Here is an 18,396-nt window from a genome sequence, read left to right as displayed (position 1 = left end):
TGGGTGACAAATCTCCATGGATCTTTCATGTTTGTGCATGTCTGAACATGGGCATTATCTGGACTATTTTTTTTTTCAAGGATATTGTTGTACGAACAGCATTGAAAGATAGTGAATTGAGACTTTAGTTTAGATTTCCTCCTAAGTCTCAGGACAGATTTATTTCCTGTTGAGGATAATAAAGATAATTTTTTTCCCTCTAGAGCAGAAGTTGGACAGGTTTGCTAGCAGTACCTTTAAAAGATTGGATTTTTGTGACCTTTGAGTTCTTCAGCTGTGATATAAACTACTGCTTGAGGACCATCTATCTGGGCAATTCCACACCAGCCCCTTTGGACTTGGGTGAAAACATGGAGCTAGCTCTTGGTGCCTACTGTACTATGAGAATGGATTAAGAAAATGTGATGTGTGTGTGTATAAAATGGAATCATTTATATGTTGAATTTAAAAAAGAATTCTAAATAATAGAAATGAACAGTGGAAAAGTGGTTGCCAGGGGCACATACAAGGGTGGTGGTGGGGGGTAAGGAAAGGTTGGTCAGAGGGTACAGACTTTAAGACATCAGAGGAGTAAGGTCTGAGGATCTAATGTATAACATGGTGACTATAGTTAATAACACTGTACTGTGTAGTTGAAATTTGCTAAGACAATAGAACTTAAGTGTTCTCACAGACACACACACGCAGAGGAAAGAAAAAAAAGGTATTTTATGTGAGGTGATGGATGTGATAATTAACTAGATGGAGGGAATCCTTTCACAATGTGTATGTATATCCAATCATCATGTTATGTAATTTAAATATCTTATAGTTGGGTCAGTTATACTTGGTTAATTATACTTGATTAATTATATGTGGTTAATTATACAATAATATAAGTAAAGCTGGAAAAAATAAACCTCTCAGAGAAAAAAAGTCTTATTTCTGACTCAGGATTCTTATTTTTGCTAGCATCCATGAAACTGGCCTGTTTCCTTAATAACTCAAAAAGTAGAAGTAGAGCAAAATCCTCTGCCTTTCACAGTTACTTAATGCCTTGAAAGATCATTTTGATGAAACGAAGTGATTTTTTTAAAAAAACAAGAACAAATAGAGTAAGATTGCTTTAGAAATAAGAGTTTTAAAAGGAAAGTGTGTGTATTTAATGAGAAAAGTATACTAAAATACCCTGGGAACTTGCAGATGAGTAGCTGTTTTTTAGACCAATTCCCTTCTGCCCTCAATTAGTGTATTATTATCTTGCTTGATAATTATCTTGCTCAGCCAACCCTCTATGTAGGTTCTGTTTCTACATAGAGGGCCACAGTCCTTATTGTAAGTAAAATATTTTATTTATATAGTATATATTTTATTTTAAAATTATTTCAGAAGAATTTATAGATACTGAATTGACTCACTGAGTGTTAGGATAAACAATTGAAGATTTTAAAATAATAAGACAAACACTAGTAAATAATGCTTAACATGGAAAATACTGTCACTTCATTTCTCACAATTCGAATTAAGAAAAGTTAGTAAAAGTCCTTCTGCTTAGTTTTTAGCTGTTTTGTGTGTATTGATGAAGCAGAGCAGTGTCTTCTAAAATAAGTTTTAACTTTCAGTTTAACAAGAGTATTATTTTATTTTGTATGGAAATATATTCATATTATATTTGCTGTCAGAATTAAAGGCCCAAAGTCAAATATAATCAAATCCAAATAATTTGTTTTGAGATTAGGATGAATTTCAACTAATACCTTTTTGTTAAGGTAAATGTTGTTTTTTTTTTTTTTTAAGTAACAATTATCCCAATAAATAACTATAATATTTCTTTTTCATACTGTCAGTCTGCCATTGTTAACTTACCTGAATGTTCTGTCCAACTACTAATTAGGCATGCTGCTCTTTGATCAAGTTACTGCCCCTCCCTCCCTCCTCTCTTCCATTTCTTTTGATTTACCTTTTTTCTTCCTCAGGTAGGTGCTGAGTAATTCACCAAGTCTTTTACCCTAACTCAGGGTAAGAGGCCGGCCTGTCCTTCTCTCTCCTTCTCCTCCTCTTTTTTTAAAGCTTTATTGGTTAATAATTGAAATACGAAACATTGAACACATTTGATATATGTATCATCGAGTTTGACATATGTACACATCTGTGATTCCGTTACCACAGTCCGTTACCACAAAGTACCGAACACATGCATCACCTTCAAAAATTTCCTTGTTTTCTTTGCATGTGTGTATAGGTTGTGGTACAAACACTTAACATGAGATCTGTCCTTGTTAACATATTTTAAAGGTCACAATACTCTGCTGTTAACTATAGATACTGTGTTGTACAGCAGATTTCTAGAACTTGCTCATCATGCTTAAGTGAACTGTATATCCATTGAACAACAATTATCCATTTCCCCTCCCTCAACCTCTGGCAACAACCATTCTTATCTCTGCTTCTATGAGTTTGACTATTTTTGATACTTCATACAAGTGGAATCATGTGATATTTGTCCTTAGGTGACTGGCTTATCTCACTCAGCATAATATCCTGTATGTTTATCCGTGTTGTCGCAAGTAGGGTTTCCTCCTCCTCCTCCTCCTCCTCCTCCTCCTCCTTCTTCTTCTTCTTTTTTTTTTTTTTAAACACTGGACATCCTTTCTCAGAGCCACCTTCTGTTTGCTTTTTAGGTAATGGCCAGTGTTTTTTGCTGTATTTAGTGAGAGGATTAGGGAAAAACATGTCTATTTCATCTTTCTGGAAGTGATAGTCTGCTTTGCTTTTGTTATCTGTTTTATAAACCTTTGCGATCATTAGGAAAAATAAAATGAAATAGTTTATCCATGTGCAGTCAACTAATAATGAATACATTCACCAAAAGAAGAACTTTTAGCAGAAATTAATTTTGGTTAAGGCGTAATCTCATGTAATTCAGTTTATATGAAATACAAAGTGAAGAACTTTAACTCTGTGTAAATTTAAATTCCTATGTTTAATTGCAGAATCTTTTAGCTGAAAAAGTAGAGCAACTGATGGAATGGAGTTCCAGGCGCTCAATCTTCCGAATGAATGGTGATAAATTCCGAAAATTTATAAAGGCACCACCTCGAAACTATTCTATGATTGTCATGTTCACTGCTCTTCAGCCTCAGCGGCAATGTTCTGTGTGCAGGTAATTTATGTATTCTAAGAAATTTTAAAATTATTATCCTATGGTTGTATATTTATTACATATGTGTAAATCTGTATAATAGAATTCATCAGCTGTTCAAAGTTATAGTCAGCTATAAATGTGCATTTAAAAGTAAGCTCAAAATCATGGGTGCTTGGTTGGCTCCGTTGGCTAAGCATCTGACTTGGTTTTAGCTCAGGTCGTGATCTCATGGGTCCTGAGGTCGAGCTCTGGGTCAGGCTCTGTGCTCAGTGTAGAGTCTGCTTCAGATTCTCTCTCCTCTGCCCCTCACCCCACTTGTTAGTGTGTGCTCTCTCTCTCTCTCTCAAATAAATAAATCTTTAAAAAATATAAGCAAGCTCAAAATCAGTGTATTTTAGAAAATAATTTTGATAGGCTAGTATTCTTTTATTGTATAAAATACTTATGACCAATCCATGTGTAATCATAAAACAAATTTGCTTCTTTATGTCCTGTATGAAGGTAAATATGTGATAGAATTTGGTTAGAAAATTGCCTTGTAGGTCGCCTAATTATATTTTATGGGCGATGAAGGTATCTCCTTAAACATATTCTATTTTAACAGTTTAATAGAGAGGACACACTTTTATCCAAAGAAGTCCATTTACTTTTCATTACCTCCAGTGATTAGAAATTTCTCCCTATGATACAGAAGTAAATCATTTGAAATGAATGAAATATATTTTAGTGGGAATGTACTAAAGACAATTTTGGACAAGTACAAATACATATGCAACAATGCTGTAAAAAAATTCAGTTTTTGAAATAATTATAGGTTCATATTCAATTGTAAGAAATAATAGAGATCCTACATACCTTTTATTCAGTGTCCCCCAGTGGTAACATCTTGCAAAACTATAGTATAATATCACAAGCAGCGTATTGGTATAGATGTAGTGAAGATACAAAACAGTTCCATTACCATAAGAATCCCTTCTCTTGCCCTTTATAGCCACACCCACCCATTCCCAATCCTCCACTCCCACCCCATCCTGAATTTGTACTCCATTGTGTTGTTTCAGTAATGTGATGTGAATAGAATCCTAGCCTTGATGATATTTTGGGTTTTGCTTTTTTAATAACATAATTCCCTCAAAATACGTCCAAGTTGTTGCATTTGTCAATAGTCATTCTTTTTATTACTGTGTAAAATTTCATGGTATGAATGTACTGCAGTTTGTTCAACCATCCGTTACAGAACATCTGGGTTGTTTCTGATTTTTGAGTATTACAAATACAACTGTTGTGAACATTCTGGTACAGGCTTTTCTATGAACTTAAGGCTTCATTTCTCTATGATGGCTAGGTTGTTTGGTAGTTGCGTGTTTAGCTTTGTAAGAAACTGCCAAAATGTTTTCCAGTAGCTGTATCATTTTATATTTCCTCTAGCAGTGTACGAGTGGTCTAGGTTTTCCATTTCCTCACCAGCATTTGTCACTGTTTTGCTTTACTCATTTGGTAAGTACGTAGTGATAACGCATAATGGTTTTATTTTGCATTTCCTAATGGCAGTGGTGTTGAAAATCTTTTCATGTGCTTATTTTTTACCCATATATCACATCTTTGATCAACTATCTGTTCATGTCTTTTGCCCATTTCTAATTGGATTTTTTTTACTGAATTTTGAGAGTTCTTCATGTATTTAGATACTAGTTCTTTTTCAGACATGTAGTTTTCAAATATTTCCTCCTGGTCTATGACTTATTTTTCCATGTTCATGACCGATCTTTTGCAGATTTTATGAGTCCAGTTTACCAGCTTCCTGTTTCACAGCTTACTTTAGTTATCCAATTGAACTCTTTGCCTAGCCCAGTATCCCAGAGTTTTTCCTCTTAATTTTTTTTTCTGAAAGCTTTATAGCTTTTTGTTTTACATTTTAATCTGATCTTTGGAAGAAAGTATTTAATCTTTAATCATTAATGATGGTACTATCTGTAAGATTTTTGAAGATGTTCTATATGAAATTAAGGAAGTTCTCTACTAGTTTGTTGAGAATTTTGATCATGAGTGGGTGTTGGATTTTATAAAAATTTTTTGATGTGAATTGATATGATTTTTCATCTTTAGATGCTTGATGTAGTGCTTTATAGTAATTGATTTTTGTGTATTGAACCAGCCTTGCATTTTGGAATATATCCTACTTGATTATGGTATATTACTCTTTTTATGTATTGTTGGATTCTGTTTACTAAGAAAAGTCTTTTAGAAATTTGCATCTAAGTTCATGATAGATATTTATCTGTACTTTTCATTTTTTATACTGCTTTTTGTCTAGTTTGGTATTAGGCTAATGTGGGCCTCATAAAACAAGTTGGGAAATGTTCCCTCCTCATTTACTTTCTAGAAGAGATTGTGTAAAAGTAAACAATTTTAGAGGATTGTGTTAATTCTTCTATTTTTAAATATTTGATGGAATTCTTCAGTGAAACCATCTGGGCCTCATGATTTTAAATTACACACTTCATTTCCTCAATGGCTAAGGACAATTCAGGTTGTCTCTTCTTGGCTGAACACTTTTTCTTTTCAAGAACACTTTTTATGTGGTGGTTCCACATAGTGACTTTCCACATTGTATATTCACATGTAGACTTTCAGAATTTAAATCATTGTGAGTTTTGGTGGAAACTGAAGTTATTAGTAACGTGGGTCAATGAAAAAGAAATAGTTTCACTCAGACTAGTTTACAGAAAGGGAATTTCAGTGTCTCAACATTTTCTAGAAGAATCTTACTATGATCTAATAATGACTGTATGTTGAGGGCATGTCTGAAAGTGGGTAGAGAAGATGGTGAGCAAAAGTATTTTGAGGGGCGCCTGGATGGCTTAGTCAGTTAAGTGTCTGCCTTTGGCTCAGGTCATGATCCTGGGACCCTGGGATCAAGCCTCATGGTGGGCTCCCTGCTCAGCAGGGAGTCTGCTTCTCCCTCTGCTCCTCCCCCTGCTCGTGCTTTCTCTCTCTTGCTCTCTCTCTCAAATAAATGAAAATAAAATCTTTCAAAAAAAAAAAAAGTAATTTGAAAAACAGCATTGCAGATGATTCTGGGTTTTCCTTCTATCTTATACAAGGGACAGTACTCAAGTTGGCATTAAGAGAGTTGTCAGAATTGGGCTAGCACATTTGGATAAGAGTATAGACTCTTCAAGGATGCCATAAAATCGTACTCAGACAAAAACACCACCTTAATTGGCATTTTGGTTTAACAGTTAAGTTTCCACTAAAAATATGTGTCTTCTGGCATCCTATAATACCATATTTATTTTAGGAAGACAATTTGCCTTAAAAATTGAATATATTGATTTCTTGTATTTGCCACTGTTAGGAAGTATATTTAATTGATCATTATATATTTTTTGTAACTGTAATCTAGAAAGACTTTATCATCCAAATAATTACTTCACAGTTATATTGTGATGACATAAACTATAACATACTGTTAAATGGTGTATTCTTTAGGTGTTATTTTATTTAATGCATTATATCATTAAATGAATTGCTGAACATGGAACCTTAATTTTTTAATGACACATAGGTCCAAATAACCTGTTATTTACAGCCTATTTTGTAATAAACTTGAAAATTTTAGAAAAGTTTTAGATTTATAAGAGAAAAAGGTTGAAGTTATTAGAAAAAGTTAAGATAATAACTTCAGAGCAGACTAAATAGATGAAGTTTTAGAAGTAAAGGTAAAGAGCAGACATGGTTCCCATACCCAGAATTCTTCCCCCTCCCCCCATCCGAATTCTGACTTAATTGTTTTGGGGTAGGGCCAAGGCATTTACATTTTAAAAAATACAATCTCTAGGTAATTCTAGTGTGCAACCAGTATAGAGAAAGGGAAGGTAAGAAGGAGGTACATGATTCATAGCTTTTATTTATTTACTTGCATTGAGGAGCAGTGGGAATGGGAAGGTTTAACAATTGAATGAGAATCCTTTTGAAATTGTAATACCCAAATTCTTAGTGAAGAATCTGTAGAATTTAATGATTTTCTTCCCCAATACTCAGCAATGGAGGAGAAAGAACACTCTCCTTTAGAGGTTAATATGTTTGGTTTATGGTGTGAAGTGGATTAGGCAAATGATTTGAGAGTGCTAGTGAGAGTATATTTGAGAGAGAGAATTTTGGGTTCAGAGTTGGTTGAGGGGTCAGAGGAAGCCAGGGATAGCTGATAAACTAGATGTAATGTAATAAAGCTAAATTTTCACAAGAGTGAAAAACAGGTTTTGTGTAAAAGTAAGGTGGGATTGAAAGTTAGGAAGTAGTTATAAAAGGTTTTTTTTTTAATAAGTAAATTGATAAAGTATAATATAGATGATTGTTGATCTTGTAGAGACATTAGAGAAACTATAAGGCTGTGGTAATGGCTGGGTTATAAACATGTATTTGAAATTACTCAGGATGATAATGGAACTGGAGAGGAAAAAAATTAAGTGAGCTGATCGAGGGATTGGTTAGACTTTATTAGCTGAGGATGACAAATTTATACTATAGGATAATATAAATCTCAAAGGAAGATCTGTTAAATAATTGTGGTTGAGCAGTGGTCTGTGATCTGTTGAGCCAAGAGAGTACTCAGTGTATCTCATATGATAGTGGGCAGTGTCCCAAGGTGACAACTATGATGAAATATAAAGAGTTTCAAGAAAAATTTTCAAGAAAAATTATTCAAATTTTATATCTCTATTAGAAATTAAGCCTCAAAGGGGATGCAGATTCATTGAGAAAGGCAACCTGTCATCAGTAGCCATCTTTTTTTTTTTTTTTAAACATGAATTAAATTTTCCTGGATCCTTCTGTGTCATTGGAATTTTGGGCCATTTTTATAGTACTGCTATAATTTTTATAATTCTACAGAACCATTGAAAAGTTCATAGCTATAATTTAAAAATCTTAGTGCTTCCCTCTGTGAGATGTTTTTTGCTATTTTTTTTTTTTAAGGAAAAGTGAAGTTTTCTTTTAGAGCTGACTCATACTTAGACTTTCCAGTTGCTTGTCTTTGCTGAAAGGCTAGTGAATGAGCTGTTGGCTGCCTGTAAGCCCTCTCAGTAAATCATTCTCGTTTTTCTTTTTGCACAGTTTATTCACAGATTTCAGAATTCAGTTCTCACCTTCCTCAATGCTAATATCAAACTCCTTGGCCAAATAAAGTTGTTAATTAAAACTACTCAGTACAATTCTCACCTCCCCTAAGTGTTAATTCCAAACTTCCTTTATGAAATTGTACCGTAGGGAATATTTCCCATAATTGCTAAATCTATTAGGTGTATTCTACCACAGAGTTACTCATTTCTTCCAGAATTCACTAAAAATTCTAGGAACAAAATATCCTTTTCTAAGGTTATTACTATGGATCAATAGATGCAGGAAAAAAAAATTCAGGTGAAGGAAAATTAAAAAGTACATGTAGAGGGACGCCTGGGTGGCACAGCGGTTAAGTGTCTGCCTTTGGCTCAGGGCGTGATCCCGGTGTTCTGGGATCGAGCCCCACATCGGGCTCCTCCGCTATGAGCCTGCTTCTTCCTCTCCCACTCCCCCTGCTTGTGTTCCCTCTCTCGCTGGCTGTCTCTATCTCTGTTGAATAAATAAATAAAATCTTTAAAAAAAAAAAATGAAGTACATGTAGAATCCAGCAGGCTGTATGTATAATCAAAGTTTTGGTGACGTGTTGGAGATTAATATCTTATTGGACTTCTATATATGAAAAAAATAGCAATTACAAAGATATTTTAAAAAGGAGCCTGAATAAATTATGATATTGACACATGAATGTTATCTGGATAACATCTACCCTCCTCTATATATAATCATTATGTATAAACTGGGGTCCATTACTAAGTTGTTATATATATAAATATGTGTATATATATGTGTGTGTGTGTGTGTGTGTGTGTATAGTATCTTATGTCATTCTCACTAGTCAAGAAGGTAGGCCTGAAAAATACCCATTTTATAGATGAGAACATCAGAGCTGATGGGTTATATAATTTATCCAAAGTCACGCAGCTAGTGTCTGTCAGGGTTGAGTTTTGGAACTCCAGAGCTAGTAGAGTTTAATGCTTCCCTTACATGTACATGTTCACCATTGCTTTTACCCTGTGAACTGTAATTTGCATTTTGATTTTGTGTTCCCATCTAAGATTATTAATCATAGGGCAGGGATCCATCAGCCAGCATTTCTTAAACTCATTAGATCAGGAAAAGCTTTCATTCAGGGTAGCCATCTCTTAACAGGGACTGGCAATTTAGATGGCTGGCCAAAACTTTGTGGAAGAGAGCTCATCAGCCTTTTGTTTTACTACAGTGAGGTTACATCTCTTACTCTAAAGTGAACACCGAAAGTGAAAATTATGTATAAATAAAATTACCCCTGTACATAACTTGATGCACTTGTAAGTGCTTTACAAATGGTTTTGGGACTATAACCTTTATCATTTCCCCTTTTCCTTAGATACTATTCCGCCATGGATTTAATTATTAAGTTTTCCTCACATGCTTGGCTCCCTGAACAGAGTATTTCACTTCTTTGACAAAGACTGGCAAACTCTCTTGACATTCACACATTCTTTGCCTCGCTTGAGTAATTAGAACTGTTTCAGGCTTGATTGAATCCATAACTCGTATTTTATAAATGAAGATTTCAGGTTATTGCTGAGCTCTAGCTAGTTTAATTTTTTTTTAAGTGAAAGCATACATATAACTTACTGTATACATTTCTTGCTAGGTGTCTCTTCCTGAGATTGGATAATCCCAACTCTTTGGCTATTTTCAATGAACTCTTACTATCTGTGTGACATTGTAGCATTCTCGGAGCCCTTGTATTTTCCATATTCCAAATTCCATTTCCATGTTTATAAGCCCAGCTTTAGTCCCCCATCTTTTAAAATTCAAACCTACCAAAGTTGAAACAGTAGTACAAGGGTACCAGTCTACCCTTTACCAACATTCACTAATTAGTACCATTTTGCTACTTTTTGCTTTCATTCTTTTTTTAAGTACAGGTCAAAAATGTGTCCCAGATCACCAAATGTATCTATAATTTTAGACATTATGAAATATCACCACTGAACACTGCAGTATGCAATTTTTCAGAAAGGAACTATCTTAGATATATCTAAGACTATCAGAATACCATTATCACTTTTACGAGAATTGACATTAATCCAGTGATATAGTCTTCTTATACTGTCCATATTTAAATTTTGCACTTGTCTTCAAAATGTGTTTTGTTTCTTATTTTTTGCTTCAGTTTTTTAAAAATTTGAAATGGAAGTATGGTGACATATGAATTAGTTTCAGGTGTATAACATAGTGATTTGACATTTATATGTTATAAAATGTGTGCCCTTGTAAGTGTAGTTACCATCTGCCACGGTACACAGTTATTGCAATATTATTGACTATATTCCCTATGCTGTACTTTATTTTTTTTTAATGTATTTTTGAAATTTAATCTTCTATTTTTAAAGTTTTTTTTACTTGTTAGAGAGACACAGGGAGAGGGAGAAAGAGAAGCTCAAGCAGACTCTGCTCTGAGTGAGGAGCATGATGTGGGGCTCAGTCTTAAGGCCTTGAGATCAGGACCTGAGCCAAAAGCAAGAGTTAGATTCTTAACCAACTGTACCACCCAGGTGCCCCTAATGGTGGATTTTTCATTCTCATGACCTATTTATTTTATAAGTGGGAGTTTGTATCTCTTTATCACCTTCACCTATTTCATCCATCTCTCCAACCCTCTCTCCTCTGGCAACCACCAGTTCTATTTATGAGTTTTTGCTGTTGTTTGTTGGTTTGTTTTGGTTTTTAGATTCCACATATAAGTGAAATCATATGGTAATTGTCTTTGTCTATTTCACTTAGCATAATGCCCTCTAATCTATGCATGTTGTTGTGAATGGCAAGATTTTATTCTATTTTAAGAGTGAGTAATATTCTATTGTATAAATTCCACATCTTCTTTATCCAGTCATCTATCAGTGGACACTAGTGTTGCTTTCATACCTTGGCTATTGGAAGTAATGCTTCAGTGAACGTAGGCGTGCATACATCCTCTTGAGTTAGTGTTTTCTGTTTCTTTGGATAAATACTCTGAAGTGGAATTACTAGGTCATATGGTATTACTATTTTTAACTTTTTGAGGAACCTTCATACTGTTTTCTACAGTAGTTTGCATGAATTTACATTCCCACCAACAGTGTACGAGTTTCCTTTTCTCTACCTTCTCACCAACACTTGTTATTTTTAGTCTTCTCAGCACTAGCCATTCTGACTGGTGTGAGGTGATACCTCATGTGATTTGGATTTGCGTTTCCCTGATGATGAGTGATGTTGAGCATCTTTTCCTGTGTCTCTTGGCCATGTGTATGTCTTCTTTGGAGAAATGTCTATTCACGTCCTCTGTCCATTTTTTAATTAGATAGTTTTTGTTTTCTTGATGTTGAGTTGTATGAGTTTTTTTTAATATATTTTGGATATTATCCCCTTATCAGATATATCATGTGTAAATATCTTCTCATATTCAGTTTGTTACATTGTTTTCTTGATGATTTCCTTCACTGTGTAAAAGCTTTTTATTTTGATGTAATCCAAGTTGTTTCTTTTTGCTTTTGTTTCCCCTGCTTGAGGAGACAGATGCAAAACAATATTGCTAAGACACATATCCAGGAATTTATTGCCTATGTGATCTTCAAGGAATTTTATGGTTTCAGGTCTTTAAACCATTTGAAGCTTATTTTTATATGTGGTATAAGAAAGTGGTCCAGTTTTGTTCTTTTGTATGTAGAGATGGTTTTGTCTGACATGGTATATTCTTGCCTCCTTTGTTGTATGTGAATTGACCATATACATGTGAGTTTATTTCTGGGTTCTCTGTTCTTTTTCATTGATCTGTGTCTGTTTTTGTGGCAGTACCCATACTTTTTTGATTACTATAGCTTTGTAGTAGATCTTAAAGTCTAGGTTATGATACCTTTAGCTTTGTTCTTCCTTCTCAAGATTGCATTGGCTCTTTGGGGTCTTTTGTGGTTCCAAACAAATTTTTAGGATTATTTGTTCTAGTTCTATGAAAAATGTTACTGCTTTTTGATTAGGATTTCATTGAATCTGTAGAATTCTTTGGGTAGTATAAATGTTTTAACAATAGTAATTCTTCCAATCCATGAGCATGGAATATCTTGCCATTTGTTTGTTTCGCCTTTAGTTTCTTTCATTAGTGTTTTATAGTTTTCAGAGTACAGGTCTTTCACCATCTTAGTTTATTCCTAGATATTTTATTCTTTTTGGTGTGATTGTAAATGTAATTGTTTTATTAATTTCTCTTTCTACTTCATTATTAGTGTATAAAAATGGAACTGATTTCTGTGTATAAATTTTGTATCCTGGGACATTACTGAATTCATTTATTCTAACAGTTTTTTGGTGGAGTCTTTGGGGTTTTCTATGAATAGCATCATGTCATCTGCAAATAGTGACAGCTCTACTTTTTCCTTACTAATTTGGATGCCTTTTCTTTTTCTTTCCTGATTGTTGTAGCTGAAGCTATATGCTTTCTTAAACATTAAATACTAGGTGGTCTCTTATGACCGACCCCATCCTTTGGTACAGTTTACCATGGTATTGAGGGATGTCAAGATAGTATCAGACTTTCCCATGAGAAGCACAGCCCTAAGGAGTATATATTGTGCCCCTATGAAGTATTGCTTACAATTATTGAGGCTCTCCAAGTGGGACCTGCCTCATTTAAGGGGTCCTGCTTGACAGTGCTTCCAGTGTAGTCTTTTGATTGGTTGGTTGGTAGTTGGGTCCCCAACTCAGTTTGCATGATTAAATTGTGTGCCTGATTTTAGACAGCCTACCTGAGGATAGTCTAACTCGTCTTATATGCCCATGCCACTCATATGATATCCCTTGTCTACTCCCAGGAAACAATAGCCATGGGAATGAGCTGAGAGAAACATCTAGAAAGGTTGATTGGTATTTTGTATGGAAGCCCAGTAGCCTTTAATGTTTCCCATAAATTCCTCAAGCTGAAGAAGAATAGCAATCCAAGTTAGAGCCCACTGGTAGAAGACGGCCGGTCCAGTACTTGGTTAACTTAAGGGTGCTTGAATTGTTTTGGAGAGCTGCAATTGGGTGTATTTTTTATTGTGAGGAAGTCTCCAGGAGTGGTTCTGAAAGGCAAAAGACCATGTCTCTCCTTTTCCTGTACCTCCCAGGGTCTGGGGGTTCTCTTTTCACAAGATTGCTCCTTGCCTTTTACCACCATAAAATTGGTGTCTCCCATCCTCTCCTATCTCTTTAGTCCAAATTTTATATCCCTCCTTTTCACTTTTATTTTTTGTTCTCTTACCTGCTTTAAATTCTTTTCAGTAGTGTCCTTTATTACATTTTCAGTCAACTTTGGTTTTTGAGCTCTGAGTAATGCAGTGTTCATTTCTTCAAGGATTCCATTTTGTTTAGTTTTGTTTTTTCCTTGTATTGGTTTTTACTCAGCTCTCACATAACATCTTTCTGTTTCTATTCACTTCTGAGTTTTTGAATTTCCGATTTGACATTTTTTTATGCCCTCAGATGCTTATTTAATTATGCCTAATACAAGTTGGAGTACTGTGTTTTATTTTTCTCTTCATTTTTTTTCAGGTAAATTTTATCAGTTGAAGGATTATGCTTCTTTTGTTTTCTTTTTATAGTGGTGTTGCTTGGATACCACTGGCTATTTGCTGCTTCTAAAATAAATATTTTTTCTTTTCTAGATGAGAAATAACAATTTATATGTGGAGGCGATGGTGAGACTTCTGAGTAGCCTAGGAATTTTTTTAAATTTTATTTTTAAGTAATGTCTACACCCAATGTGGGGCTCAAAACTACAACCTTGAGGTCAAAAGTCGCATGCTCTACCAACTGAGCCAGTCAGGCACCCTTAGAATACTAGTTTTCTAATTTGTTAGTTTAGGTACCCTTTTCTCTTTATAAGACAGAATAGGTTGAACACAACAGTTTTTCTTCTTTACTTTTTTTTCCTTTTTCCTTTTTCCTTTTTTTTTTTTTTAGTAACATCTTCTCATTCTAAGATAATTTCATGTTTCCGTAGGTCCTGTACTTTTCATAACTGGCTTCTCCCTTTCACTGTGTCACCAAGTCTCTAAGGACTGTCTAACTCTTCTCTTTACCTCTCATTTCCCCACAAAGTAGTACATCCTTAAGACCCCTGTGTTTGTTCCTGTGTACTTCTAAGCCTCTTCTTTTACATTGGCTAGCAACCACTTTCTTATTTATCAACTCTTAGACCTGTTCTCAATATTGCCTAATTCAGGTGAGATCTTTTCTTTCTCAGTGTGAATTTCTTTTTTTTTTTTTTTTAATTCCACCTCTGCTAGGATTTCTCTTCCCCTCTTTTCTATGGTCCCTGTCCTTCCTGTTCTTGCATGCGTGTCTGAGGTTGCAGATGTTAATTTCCCCATCTTCATACAGCTTTACATTCTCTAGTTTTCTTCTTATCCTAGTTATTCTATAGGGATGGATAGTTTTGTTTTCTCTTCTGGTAGATCTGCAGTTTTTAGAAGCTGTTAGTTGGTTGTTATTATCTGACAGGAAGAGTGAACTCTAGGCACAGTTAGCCTAAGTAGGAAAGCTTTATTTATGAAGATTATAACTGAAATGATACAATTATAGTCTTGATAGGTACTTTCAAGCATTCAAAATAAAGTACATTTTATCTTTAAAGCTAAAAATATTATTCATTATATATAAATGCATGTTCACAAATGATACATTCATGTTGTTTTAAGCATTTGTTCTTGATTTCCATGGTTTTATGATGTTAGTCATTAACATATTAAATATTGTTTACTATTTATTGTGTTCCCCACCTTAGTCCCTAAATAATTTCTCTTAGATGCATAGGAAGCTTGGTCCCATGGGAATAAGTTTGTATGGTCCAGTGCTTTGTCAATTAGAACAGCTTCAGATTTATTCTTTGTAGTAGATCATTGTCTTTGTGAGTAAAATCCAATGAACTACATAACTTGTTCCTTATTTTTTTGCATAGGTGATGAACCTGTGCAAAAACAATATAGCAGACCTGAGATTACGGTCCTTAGAAAGGTCTTTCTCAAAAGTTTAGTTCTTAATTGGTGTATGGAACTTGGATTTTAAGAATGTTCCCACAATTCCATAGCTGGTAAGAGTCTCACTGTGCCTAAACTCTTTTACAAATAATGAAGTTTATGCTGAACACCTGCTTTTCTTCTGAGAGTCTGGAATTTTGGTCTGTGCTAGACAGAGGGTATCTACATGACCAGCCCTCAGTACACATCCTGGACACTAAATCTTTAATAAGTTTTTTTGGTAGATAGCACTTTGCACGTGTTGTCGCAACTCACTGTTGAAGGAATTAAGTGAATCTTGTGTGAATCCATTGGGAGTCCCTCTTAGCATCTTGCATCTAGTTTCCTTCTAAGTTGTTCCAGGTGCCTTTTCCCCTTGCTGATTTTGCTTTGTATTCTTCCACTAATAAATCTTAACCTTTCACTGTAATGAATATGACTATAGACTAATTCCTATGAGTCTTTTTTTTGTGAGTATCTGAACCTGGGGTTGGTACTGAGGACCCCCAACATGCCACCTTTTAATAATTATGAAGTGTTTCTTAACACTGTTGACTACGGAGTTATGTACTTAATATTCACTTTAGTTTTTTTAATTTAAATTCTCATTTTTCAGGTCTGCAGAATAGTGTTTGTTGTTTTGTTTTTCCCTTAAGAATCTTAAATAGAACTGGCAATAAAAAGAATCTTTATAAAGTTATGGCTTTTTGCCATGGAATTGGATCCTACTGTGATGATACAATATTATATTGATCTTGACATTTAATTTATATTTTGAAGCAATATTTATTGAACAGTCGCTATGTATAGATACTGCGCTGGATATTAAGAAGGTAATGTGAACAAACTGACCCAGTTGCCCCTCTCATTGATCTCAGAATTTAGCTGAAGTGCTGAACAGTATCACATTACACAATTAACCTTGTAATTGCCTATCGCATAAATACCATGAAGAAAAAGCACAGAGATCTATGAGAACACCCTGGTCTTTCTGTTAATATCGATGTCTAAATAAAAAGATTTATTGGGGAGGCTCAGTCAGTTAAGCATTTGCCTTCTGCTCTTGTCATGATCCCAGGGTCCTGGGGTCAAGGCCCCTGTGGTCAGTCTTCTTGCTTATTGGGGAGTCGTCTTCTCCCACTCCCTCTGCCCCTCCCCCCACTTGTGCTCTTTCTCTTGCTTTTGCTTTCTCTTTCTTTCTCAAATAAATAAAATTTTTAAAAAAAGACATATTTTGCAAAATAATAACTGAAGTAATAAGATCTGCAGGATGAGTAGGAATTCACAAGGTATGTATATCTACTTCCATGCCCTGGACATGTCTGTGTGATGTATATACTAAGTGTGTCTGCGCGCCTTGTCTATAAAAGGTAGGGCAGAAGAGAAGGAAGGAAGGAAGAGCACCTAAAAAAAAAAAAAGAAAGAAAAATTCAACTTCAAGAGTAAGCCTAGTTTATTGAGAGAAGTAAAAGAGAACTTTTAGGCCTGGTATTGAGTAAGAGTGGAAATAGCTAAAGATGAGATTTGAAAATTCAGTCAGTGGATTTCAAGCTAGATGCTGAACACACTGACATTTGCATAACCCTTTGCCATTTACTAAAGATGTTGTAATATCTCCTGCTTTTAATTTCGTGACAATCAGGAATTATTGTCATGCTACAAAGAGAAAAATAAACAGAAAGTGTATGTGACTTTTCCAAGTTTGTATATTATGAAGTGCAGTGCCAGTACACAAGTCCAGATTTTCAGATTTCAAATGCTATGTATATATTTACTAATTGGCCAGAAGGGTAATAATAAGAGTAGTAGTACATTATTTGGAAGTCATATTGAGAGTGTTATGGCTAGTTTTATATTTGTTTTATTTTACAGCATATTAGTATACTTTTACATAGTGTTTTTCTTTCTGAACATAGATTAATATGTTTAACTTTTGGGGGAAAACTAGTATAAGATGAAAATTCTTCATCTCAGAAGCCTTTCAGTTGTTTTTTACTGTTCATTTATACCAGCTATTCTCATACCTCGCTGTGCATAAAACATACCTGGAAAGCTGGTTAAAATGTATATTTCTGAAAGACATTATTAATAGACTCTAACTTGTTATGTGATCAGGGATTTGTGTTTAAAAAAAAAAAAAGAATCCACTTTTGGGTTTCAATTCTGTGTAAAATGAGCTTGCTTGGAAGTTACCACTCCACCCTACCAACAAACAAAAAGTTGAACAGACTGAAAAATCAACTCTTGAGAGAGACCCAACCAAGATTGGAAGGGAAAGAGAATACAGTCAGTCACAACTTACCAAAGCAGAGACCCATGAGCAGAAATCCCTGTGGGAACCAATCCTGGGGTAGGAACATCTAAGCTATAATTGAAATTGCTAGAGGCTCAGTGCACAGAACTCTGAGAGTTAAAAAAACAAAACAAAACAAAAACACAAAACAACAAAAAAACAAATACAAGGGGGCCCTAGTCATGGGGAGCCCCCTGTAGTAGTATTGTGAGATTTATCTCCAGGAGCTTGAACAGATTCCTGCAGTAAATATCAGAGAAAAGTCCCTCAGGCTTCTAGCAGGTGAAGCAGGAAGGAACCATTTAAAAATATCCCGGAGCACTGTGTTCCTTCTTAATAAAGCCTGTTCTTAACTCAACAAGTTTCCCCTACTCTAACCTGCTGGAGTATTTCAGAGAATAACTGACCTGGGGAAGGAGAATACCCAACTCCAGTCAAATTTAGTGTTTTATGTGAAAGCAAGGAAATACCCAACTCCATCCCACTCTAACCATGCTATCCCATCTAAGGGAGAAGAAAAACAAAGCAAAACAAAAAACACCTGAAAAGCAATTATGAAGTTCACAGTCCTCCGGAGGCATAGGCTCACTAAAAGATTGAGACCTAATCATAGGACTATAGAGCACTTCCCCTATTCTCACATCTCATCACTACATTATTAAAGGCCTATTTGTAGCAGTGTCTTTTTTCCTTGCACAGCATATCTGGCTATCAAGAAAAATTTATAAGACGTATCAAAAGGCAAAAAACACAATTTGAAGAGACAAAGCAAGCATCAGAACCAGATACGGCAGGGACATTGGAATTATCAGAGCAGGAATTTAAAACAACTGTGAGTA

General features: G+C 34.8%; 1 protein-coding gene across 3 annotated transcripts in view; it reads left to right on the top strand.

Moving 5' to 3' along the window:
- The window catches only part of TUSC3 (tumor suppressor candidate 3), a 220,847-nt gene that overhangs the window by 76,115 nt on the left and 126,336 nt on the right, over window positions 1-18,396 (top strand). For all 3 annotated transcript variants that reach the window (XM_026508466.4, XM_026508465.4, XM_026508467.4), the window contains exon 2: window positions 2,973-3,142. In XM_026508466.4, coding sequence (XP_026364251.1) covers window positions 2,973-3,142 — 170 coding nt within the window. The remainder of the gene's footprint in view (window positions 1-2,972; window positions 3,143-18,396) is intronic.

The sequence above is a fragment of the Ursus arctos genome, unplaced genomic scaffold, assembly GCF_023065955.2.
Source record: "Ursus arctos isolate Adak ecotype North America unplaced genomic scaffold, UrsArc2.0 scaffold_27, whole genome shotgun sequence".
NCBI classification, from domain to species: Eukaryota; Metazoa; Chordata; class Mammalia; order Carnivora; family Ursidae; genus Ursus; species Ursus arctos.
This window is presented reverse-complemented; position numbering and strand designations above follow the sequence as displayed.